At 34.7% G+C, this 11566-nt stretch overlaps 1 protein-coding gene across 1 annotated transcript; it reads left to right on the top strand.

The window, feature by feature from the left end:
- Positions 1-2015: 2015 nt before the first annotated feature.
- Positions 2016-5482, top strand: LOC105963462 (NAC domain containing protein 50). Its single transcript, XM_012987868.2, has 4 exons — positions 2016-2661; positions 3543-3820; positions 3919-4104; positions 4799-5482. The coding sequence occupies exons 1-4, from the start codon at positions 2436-2438 to the stop codon at positions 5282-5284; spliced, it is 1176 nt and encodes a 391-aa protein (XP_012843322.2). The 5' UTR covers positions 2016-2435; the 3' UTR covers positions 5285-5482.
- The last annotated feature ends 6084 nt before the right edge of the window (positions 5483-11566 follow it).

Here is an 11566-nt window from a genome sequence, read left to right as displayed (position 1 = left end):
GAAAAAAGTAATTAAGAGGAAAACCATTGTTGACTAAAATCAATTTTGGCGGGTATTGAGCAGAGTCACATGGATTGAACTGAAGTGATATTTATTTGGACCCTCAAAACTGTAAAGTCGTGTTTGGATGGTACATCCTATTGTGGCTTACCGACTTCATCTTTTTCAAGTGTGCTTTTTTTTTTTTTTTTTTTTTTTGTCTATCTATGTAGCAACGGATACGGAAACAACGATACATGGAAACGGACACGAAAAAACGAATGTTCCAAAAAATAGAGATACAATCATGCGAAAACTTGGGAAAAACGTGTAAATACTAAATAACAGGGGTATATTTATAAATATATATGTAATATCAATATATATAAGTTTTTTTATTTAAATTCTTTTTATGTATTTTCGTACAAACTTATTCAAAATAAATTTTAGTACCAACTATCAATTGGCAATTGATCATTCGATCATGTGTAAATAATTAGGGAAACAACAAAAAATTGAAAATTTGCAATTCAAATATGTTTCTAACTTTTTTGAAATTGTAAAAATGACCCATAAGGTGTCCGACATTGTGTCCTCAAGTGTCAGAAACGAAACGTGTCTGAAACATAGATTATTAGAAGTTTGCGATTCATTTTCAAAATAAAACTTACTAGACATCGTCTGGGAACAATTTTAATAAATTAGCTCCCGTTTGGTTGGGGAGATTAGTCATTATTAACTAAATAATTGAACATGTTTAATCTCCCAATAACTTGTCAGGTCGACCCGGAAATATTATATTATCATGCTTTCTAAACATGTTTTTTTTAAACGTCTCGGGATTCAATAAAATAATTGGGTTTTCATTGGATTATTTATTTTTATAATCAAAGTGTATCAAATACATACTTGTGATTTAGGTTTAAAGTTTGTAATTAAAAATGGGGCCGTAATTCAATTAACAATATGGATGATACTGAGTCCAACATCAACGGCCAGGAATTTTTTTAATATTTTTATGAATATTACAATCTGTTTATATATATATTCAATATAATCAGTTATATATATTGGAAAAAATCATTTGCGCGCATTAGATATTTTTTACGAATATTCGACTGATTATCGAGGGATGACAATGCGGTTCTAGGACGGGCTTAACTGAACTCGAGCTCGGCAACTGGAAACAACTTAAGAAAAAAGAAGAAAAGAAAAGGAACTAAAATCTTACTATAAAAAACTATAATAATTTTTTTAAAATTACATTTTTTGTATTAAAGAAATCACGGTTATATAAATTCACTTTGATCGAACCTAGGAGCGGATCCAATAACTTGTTATTGGAGGGCCGTGGATGAATTAAATATTTTACGGTGGTTCGAGCGTAACATCCCTGATTTAGGTGTATTTTGAAAACCAATAGTAAATAAGTCAACTAGCTGAAAATTCTTCAATAAATATTTGAAAATTAATGAAATTTGATAGTGAACATCTGTAAAATGAGTAAGTACTTTAACAAAATATAATAGTCAAACCCTGTAAATTGAGTAATTAACAAAATATGACAATAAAATTCTGAAAATTGGATACAATTTTTTTTTCTTTTTTGTAATTAGCTGAAAATTGATATCGAAAATCTGAAAATTAATCTTAAACCTTGGGAGGCCTAGCCCCTCTTCACAAATGCGCGTCGCGCCAACATTGTTTCCAACGACTTTTAGCTACTAAAATACTGATTGTAAAACGAACGAGCACGAAACTAGTTAAAAAAAAGTACGCTATAGTTCGATTAAACTAAAATATACGATATTTCTAACATACTTCCCTAAAATGTGCATATATATGACATCATATTCAAATAATAAAAATATATAAACTTACTTAAATTGCTATAAAAAAATTAAAAAAATTACTTAAATTGCCAATCCTTATCCCCTAGCCTAGAGAGAGAGAGTAAATACTAAATAGCACAAAAAATTCAAATAAAATAAAATTACAAAATTACCAAAAACAACAAAAACAATAAGAAAACAGCTAAGCAGCAGCGTTTCATTTCTTCTCTCTCTCTCTCCTCTTAGATTTTCGATTTCCGTGTCAAGCAAGCATCCACACCACACACACACACCACCACCACACTCCCCCATTTCTTGACCCAACGGCAAAATCCAAACCCCAGCAAACTAAATTAATTCTCTTACCTTTTAATTTTTTTTTCTACTTTTAATTTAATTTAATTTTTTTCTACTCCTTAATCAATAAAAATCTTTGCTTGCCTTCCAATTTTCTCCCATTTCTATTCCGAACCTAATTTATTTATTTCTCCGGTGTACTTTATTTTTTCTTTCATCAGGGCTTTTTTTCATTTTTTTTTGGGTTTCTTGTTTAGCATAAAGATAAAGACAAGACCCGGAATTTTATTTTTTGTGGGTTTTGTTGTAAATTAGAAATCTTGGAAAATGGAGATGGGACAGGAGTTGGTGGTGGCTCCGGCGGCTCCGGCGGCGACGGCGGCGGTGAAGGGTGCTCCGCCGCCGACTTCGTTGGCGCCGGGATTCAGGTTTCATCCGACGGATGAGGAGTTAGTTAGGTACTATTTGAGGAGGAAGGTTTGTGGGAAGCCGTTTCGGTTTGAAGCTGTTACAGAAATTGATGTCTACAAATCTGAACCTTGGGAACTTGCTGGTATATAAAGATTTAATTTTTATTTGTTTTTTTTTTTAATTTATGAAAATTGAATTGGCAAAGATTTAATTTTTGTGTTCATTTTCCAGTTTTTTTTTTTCTTTTTTTCTTTTTTTGATTTATTATTTGTTTTTTTTTAATTTAATAAATAAATGAGCAATTGCACTTATAAATAAGCCTTTTGTGTATGCAAGTTTGATTTTTTTTTTTTCGAGTTTCGGGTATTTGTTTTATGAATTTGTTGATGGTGATTTGGTTTCTGACTTTTGTGCAATGAAGCATGATTTTTTAATCCCCAGTGGAGAAGAGAACTATCAGAATTAGGGTTGTTTAATTTTGAAGTATTTAAAAAAGAATTAATGTCAAAGATGAGATTTTTGCAACCCCGATTTGGTGAGATGCGAAATCGAGGAAAGACTATAGTCAAGAACTGATTATGTGGTTTCGTTTTCGAATCTTTAACCATTTTTTGCATTAAAGATTAGATCTTTATAAGACCAAGTTATCTGTTTTTGCAACCGTTTTCTGGTTTTATTTTAACCATTTTTAAAGATTAGATTTTTATAAGCAGGATGAGAGATCAGACGAAAGATAGGAAAGACTCATTGGACGTGCATGTTAGTTTTCAAATTAGCGACAAGGGATTTAAGTTTTTCAAAGGTGGAAAATGCCGCGAAGCGGATGTATAAAGAAACATATATGTTTTTTTTTTTATGTAAAAACGGTTAAAGATGTGATTTTTATGTCATTTATACGATATAAATGTGATCTTTGGTTGCCTTTTTTTCCTCAAACTAATGTATGTAATCTGCGAAGTCTAGTTTTTCCTTTCGAATCTTGATAACAATCTTCTTACGTGCAACTTGCCTTGGGAAAAAAAGATTACTCGTCTGTGAACACGAGAGATCTCGAGTGGTACTTCTTTAGCCCTGTGGACAGAAAGTACGGAAATGGGTCCCGCCTGAATCGAGCCACCGGCAAAGGGTACTGGAAAGCAACCGGGAAAGACCGCTCCGTTCGTCATAAAAACGAAACCATAGGAATGAAGAAAACCCTAGTTTTCCACAGCGGGCGGGCCCCCGATGGAAAGAGAACTAATTGGGTCATGCATGAGTATAGGCTTTGCGATGCCGAGTTGGAAAGTGCTGGCATTCCTCAGGTGTGGATTTTATTTTACATTTTTTCGATCTTTTTTTTTTTAATTGGAATCTTGAAGAGTAATTCTTGTGTTGTTCTTTTCGGGGAAAAAAAAAATAGGATGCGTTTGTGCTGTGTAGGATCTTCCAGAAGAGTGGTCTGGGCCCACCGAACGGGGACCGATATGCCCCCTTTGTGGAAGAGGAATGGGGTGAAGATGCTGCGCTCGTTATTTCAGGTGAGGAGGCTGAGGATGACGTGGCGAATGGGGATGAAGCACGTGTTGAGTGCACTGATCTTGATCAGGTTTGTTATCTGATCGTGTTCTTTTAAAATAATAAATGCGGTTCGTTTTCCGTTCTTGCAACTTTGTATTTAATGGAAATCGACATGGGATTTTGTACAGAAGCTTTATTGAAATATTTATTGAATCCTAAATCAATTAAATCTAGGACAAATGTACTTGTGCATGCCACGGGTTCAAAATTACGTGCGGTGAGCTTTAATTGAATTTGTTTTGCTATTTGCTACTAGTGTAGTACGAAGCAATTTTCAGAATCTTCGTCTCTTGATCAAGATACATCACTTTACTTATGGGGACTAATGCCTCCGCAATTTCTCGTTTGAGTTGTCTGAAAAATAGTTTCTTGTCTTGAGATAGTTTCTTTTTCTATATTTATTTTATTTTATTTTCTTTCTACCGAAGGTTTAACGGTGTGAAGTACATGGTGTTTCTTTGTTAAATAAATAAATTGCCATAAGTCGAGATAACTTGAACTTTTTTGGTGACTTGATTCTGCAAAACGAATTTTCAGATTTTGCGTTACATGGTAAACTAGTCCGATTCAATATCTTCTAAAAAGAATCGTGAGTCGCGATTTCGAAATGAAATGATACACTTAACAGAATTTTTTTTAATTAATTATCATGCAACATTGCAACTCCATTGTCGAAAACAATACTTTATTTTTTTATTTTTTTAATGTTGAAATTTCTACAGGAGACTCCGCCTCTGAGCATTGCTCTTCCGCAGATCGAGTCTGAGATTCTGCCATTTACGTGCAAGAGGGAGCTAGTGGACCCCACGCCGCTCTCTTTATCTAAAAGCAATAAAAGATCGAAGCACGAAGATCCCAACTCGACCAAACCAAACGGGTCCGAAGATTCCACCACTACGAGTCTTCCGGAACCTTCAATGATGATGACGAAAAATACTTCTTCAGGTACACTCTTGGAATTCCCCTTGTTACAGCCTCGTTGCTCCTCAAAAGAGACCACATTTGACTCTTCCAACCTCGAGAAATCGGTTCCGCCTGGCTACCTTAAATTCATCAACAACTTGGAAAACGAGATACTGAATGTCTCGATGGAGAAAGATCTTCTCAAAATCGAAGTGATGAGAGCTCAAGCAATGATCAGTCACTTCCAATCCCGCATCGAAACTTTGACCGAAGAGAACGAGTCCTTTAAAAGACGTTTTAACTAGGGAGGGAGGGGTAAGACTGTCCCGTTTTTTTTTTTTTTTTTTTTAAAGATGAGTTATTGGCCTTTTTTTAAAGAGATTTTAGGCGGCTCGTACTTTCTATTTATTTCGCTTAGTTTTTCTTTTTAATTATCGGAACCGTGAAATCTGCCGACTATGCTTTCTCTCTTTTTTATTATGAATAAAAGCTGACTTTTTGAATATTGATTGTGGTACTTAACCGTGACCCCAGGTTTCGATTTTTGTTTTTAGCATCGTAAAGAGATCTTTATTTGAGGTTGGTACCAACTCTCCTTACGAGAGTTCGTTTTCTCTGAATGTTTGAATGTGCTTTTTTAGACTTAAGTTAATGGGTAAATTATGCAAACATTCTTTGGTGGTGAAAGTCGATAACCTTTTTTACGTGCACCCATCGGAGATATAGTACGATAATAAATGTGCATTAAAGTTTCGAACATCTTAGCTAAGGTAATATACACATAAAAATCACATAACTAATTAGGCCTAAAAAAATCGCGCACATTGTCTGGGGCTCGGGACTCAATAGTACTTGTTGGCTGGGATCTGGGGTAGCTACGACATGCAACACCTGTACGAACATCATTTAAAGACTCAACGAGTATTCAAATATAATAACCCGGTTAAGAAAATGCATACTACAAGGACATCAAACACCAAGAGTATCCAAGGACGCGGGTACGCGGAGCGAAATTAGGTTGATGTTTATAAAAAAATTAGATGATAATTCTAGCAGAAATTCCAATGCACTTATGCATCGATAATAAATTATTTAGTTAAGTATTAATCAATTTTCCGGCTATGTTGGTGTGATAGAACAAAAGTCATCCTAGTGGAAATAATGCAAAAGATACTGGAAGTAAATAACAAAAAATCATGTCAACGATGGGCGGCTGGGCGCAGTAAAAAAATAATTATTTCAAAAAAGAAAAATAAAATTTTAAGTGGGAGCTTGTTGGCTAATTTTGAAAAACTCTTCTAAGTGAAATAATCATATCAACGAGCAACGAGATAAGCAGAAAACAACTAATGATGAAGTCGGAGATTCCTCCAATGCCCATACTTCGGCAACCGATCAATCCATCCCCACCGTGACTCCTACATCAATTAACTTGGATGATGAGGATGGAGAATCTAACGATGGTTCAAATGGATTAACGCATCCTTATGATCGTAGAACTTCAAAAGGTCGTAGAATGAAGAAAAAATCCACTCCCGACCTGACTTATTTGCAGGGAAGTTCTCTAATATGAAAAACGAAACATCAAGTCGGTTTGGTGAAGAAGTCATTTTAAAAAGTACAATAGAAAGACAAACGTTATAAGCCAAAATGGAAGCAAAAAGATGAGACTACTAACCCAAAAAGAAATTGAACATATAAGAGTTGCAGCAATGCGAGAACAAAAAACAAAATCTATCTGAGAAATTAATAATGAAGATGACTCCCCACCCTGCTTCTACAGTTGAGGGTACAAATGGAATTATTGAACAACATGCTTCGATTATGGAACAACATAGAGAAACAATAAGTCGTGCACGAAAAAATAAGTCAACATTTGCAGATTCTAATAATTAATTTACTAGCTTTCTCTTAAATTTTTATTTATGTTTATGCGGAGGTCTTCCAACAATTTTATTCAACTCATTTGTAATCTTTTATGTTAATTTACGTTATTTATAAATATTTTAAATTCATAAATACTATATGGCCTCGTTTACTTCAATATATTAACATATATACATATCTATTTTAGTACAGCCCAGTAACATGTTTACTTTACATTATTCTAATACTAGAGGTCCAATATTGATGAGCAGCCCAGCTCGGCAGTATTTGACTCTCATCCAAGGATCTCCCATACCAGCTTAGGGGTGGGATGTGTAGTACTCCTCCTTAGTATTAATGTCATTTTACTGTTATACCCTCACTTTTCAGCAAAACCTAAATTTTTCACCTGTCAAAAAGGAAACAAATGGGAGGGAAGTACAGAGAGAGAAACCAAATATTTTGTTCAACACATATCTCCCAAAAGAAAAAAGACAGAGGAGCTAAAAAAAAATACATTATCAGGCATTGAAAAGTAAAAAGAACAAAAAAACTGGCTTTTGAGGCAAAAAAGCGTCACCGTTCTTCAAGTCAAGCAGGTATGATATAATTTCTTTTTACGTAAATCGCTAGTTACACTTGCTATAAAAAAAGAATATGATTTTTTTCCAGAAATTTTAAAGATCTTCTTTGCCCACCATATATTTTGTTTTGTTTGTGGATTTTATGATTTGTATGGGCAAATTTCTCAATTTAATATTGTAAATCTGCCATGAATAAGTATTGTTGAAATATTTGAAATGCTCGAAACCCATCATATTTTTTATACAAAAAAATGTGAATAATTGACCAATGTTTCGTATTTAGGATGGATGTCTCGAGTTCCGAGGATGAGGTTCTACTTTGTTTGCAAGAAATTATTTTTGAGTGTGTCATATTCTTTACCATTTATTTTGAATATATAAGTGAAAAAGAAACCTGTGAATCATCTCAATATGAGCGCACTAGATACAATAAAGTGTCAAGAGTTCCGGATTAAGTTAGAAAATTGAGTCGTATTATTGATATTAATGATATATCTTGTATCAATAACTTAAGAATGAGTAGAGATGCATTTGGCCGTATGTGCCATATTCTAGAAAATACAGGGGACCTCCATTGTAATAAAAATATCAGCATTAGTGAACAAGTTGCTATGTTTCTTCATATTTTTGCTTATCATACGAAGAACCGTATTGTTGGTCATGAGTATGAAAGGTCAGGCCTTACGGTTAACAAATATTTCAACAATGTTTGAATGCCGTCATTAAACTACACCCCCTATTTCTTGGCCGCCCGGAGCCCTAGATGAGCATTGCATAAATGAAAGATGGAAGCTATTTAAGGTAACGCATATTTGGTAGTTTGTGCTATGTAATCATACAATGCATGAAATATACATTATATCTAACAATTTTATGTTTCATTAATGGATTTTTATAGGGTTGTTTAGGTGCTCTAGATGGTACGTACATCAAGGTGAGGGTCTCGGTAACAGATAAAGGTAGCTACCGTAATAGGAAAGGAGATATTACCGTAAATATTTTAGGCGTTTGTGATTCAAACATAAAGTTTATTTACATCTTAAGTGGGTGGGAGGGAAGTGCTGCAGATAGTAGAGTTTTGCGAGATGCAATTACTAAAGAAAAATGGTTGGCATATTCCGAAGGGTAAGTTATTTGTTTGCTAATTCCTGATAATTCTAAAATTTAAAAAATATCTCTTCATAAACAATAAAAACTAATATATAGATGTTATATATATTACATGTAGTTACTATTTGGTTAATAATGGATACACAAATGGAGAAGGATTCTTAAGCCCTTATAGATCCGTTAGATACCCCTTGGATGAGTGGGGTGAAGAAAAGTCTAGACCCTTGGAAGAATTTTTTAACATAAAGCATTCAAGAGCCCGTAATGTGATAGAGCGTTCATTTGGCTTATTAAAGTCACGGTGGGGAATATTGCGAACTTCATCTCATTATCCCATCAAAACTCATAATCATATCATTATGGCTTGTGCATTACTTCACAATTATATTCGAACTGAAATGCCAATAGACCCTATTGAATTGAACATGAAGTTCCAGATCTCGAACAAGAACCTATTGACCCGATTGACTACATTGGCATTGTTGAGTCTACTCCACAATGGAGTGGTGATACGCGTAAAACCTACGTATGAATAACCGCAAGTGTACAGTATCGCGTTTTGTAGAATAGTGAATTCCAGATATCGATCCACAGGGAATTAAGTTCCTAAATCTACCAAGTACCGTAATTATACTATCCTAAACTCTATCTAGACGAAGGAAATAATGGGGGATGAAATGAAGCAAAAAGAAAATAAAAATAAAAACAACGGTCCGCCAGTATAATCGAGGAATTCCGACGTGTGATGGCTTTTAGGGTAAAATCCACCAGTGTACTATCGATAAAGATCTACAAATCCGAATCTAATGTCAATTCTATGTTCGCTAACCCAGACACTAAAGTACCCTAACCCCCGTCTCCAGCGTAGTTAGAGTCTACCCACAGGTCCGACGTCTCCGTTCAGAACCTGATATTAAGAGAGCATTTAGGTCAAGTCCTTAAGGGCTACCCGAGGTGTATCACGTCTCCGTTTCCACAACCCGAGCTATGTTTTCCTAAAATCAAACGAGAAATCCTCTCTCGAGTTCATTCCCATTTAGAATCAATTCAACTGTTGGCCAAACAATCGAAAGCATTTAATACAGGAAAACATAAACAGAATCAAAGAACGACAAATAGATCACAGATCTGGAAATCAAAATCAATATATACAAGGTTTCATTTCCCTAAAAGAAAATGCTTAGTTCATTACAAACATAGCATCAAAATGAAGAACACGAGAAATTATAAACTAAACGTAAAGAAAAGCTTATGAAAAACCCGAGTCGAAACCCTCGTCGAAGCTTCCCTCGAAGAACTGGCGAAAACCGAAGAGAGAACCGTAAAAAGTCGAAAGATAATCGAGAGTTATAAAAATGAAAAGGAGACCTTCTATTTATAGTGAGATATCAAAGAAAAATATCTAGTCTCGATTTATGTGCCCAGATCGCGATCTGGGCTTCTTGGATCGCGATCTGGCAACCTCGAAAACTGCCCACCGCCTTCCCAGATCGCGATCCAGGAAGTGCGGATCGCGATCTGCCCCAACTTTTCGCTGCTTCTGGAATTTGCCACCAGATCGCGATCTGGTGATTCTGGATCGCGATCTGGCCTCTGCATCAACTTGAAACACTTGTTTCACCCTATTTCGGCCCGAATTCGACAATTGTGCATTTCACAAAAGTTGTAGCCCTTGAAGTTAGATTTCTAAATCCACTTGAATCAGCTCAATCGGAGGTCGCATGAGAAAGTTATGCTTTAAATAACAAACACTGCCACAATCCGCGAGAATGCATTTTTGCACGTGTTTGGTTTGGTTCTCGGCTTCGCTTCCAAAATCGTCTCGAATCGGCAAAAATAGCTTATCTTTACCTAAAATATAAATAAAACAAAAACAACATAATATATACAAATAAAGCCGAAAACTCTGACGAATGAAGACCAAAACACGAAGATTAGATAAGTAAAAGTTGTGCAAAACGAACACTTATCAAGTGGTTGGAGAGACAATCTAGCTACATCTATGTACAATCAATGGAGGCGATAATAGATTTTGTAACAACTATTTTATATAGTGAAGATGGTTGGGTCAAAAATATATGTGATTGTATCTGTTGTATTAGACATTATTCAGACATCGTGTTTGTATTTGAAATTCTTCAAACAATTATTTTGTATTAGCAAGCGTTTGTGTTGTCTTGCATATTTGTTATAAATTTTAATTTTACTCAACATCAGGCATATCTTTTTGTTTATGTTGTCATTATAGGGATCAATTGATACTCAAGGAAGTAGCAAGAGTGGGTGTAGAGCTGGAAAAAAATCTGACAAAAGTCGTCGCATTTGGTCAATGCGTGAGGAATAAGCATTGATAGATGCTTTAAAGGATATCATTCTGATGGGTGGAAATGCCCAAACAGATTTCGTACCGGCTATTTGGATATTTTAGAAAAATCTATGTTACAAACATTTCCTGGATCCGACTTACGTGCCGACCCATTTATCAATTCAAAGATTCATGTTTGGAAAATGACTCATGAGACTTTGCAAACTATGATATCTAGTAGCGAATTTGGTTGGAATGATACATCTCAAATGATATCAGTAGATGACGATGTTTGGAAAAAAATGTAAAGGTAATTTCCATCTAAAATTTAATTAAAATTTATGTTTGATATAACTGAAATTTAATTTGGTTATAATATGCAGACTAATCTTAATGCACGTACAATGAGGTTTAATTTTTTTTTTTCCATTTTATTCGGCGTGGATTGAAAATTTTGAAAAGGATAGAGCCACTAGGGAGCATGCCGAAGATTGTAAGAATGCAGATAATGATTACTTGCCGGTATTCGATGACGATGCGAATGGAAATGGATTTGACAACGCAAATGAAAATGGATACGATAATGAATTTATGTCCGCCTGTCAAATGCAAGGGACTGCATCTGAAAAACAAAATCCATCAAAAGAAAGAAAGGTAGCAAACCCTGATAATGTTAAATTCGTAGATGCAGTTCAAATGTTTTGTTCACAAACTGATTCAAA

This window comes from Erythranthe guttata, chromosome 6 (genome assembly GCF_056151865.1).
Source record: "Erythranthe guttata isolate IM_541 chromosome 6, IM_541, whole genome shotgun sequence".
Taxonomy (NCBI): Eukaryota; Viridiplantae; Streptophyta; class Magnoliopsida; order Lamiales; family Phrymaceae; genus Erythranthe; species Erythranthe guttata.
This window is presented reverse-complemented; position numbering and strand designations above follow the sequence as displayed.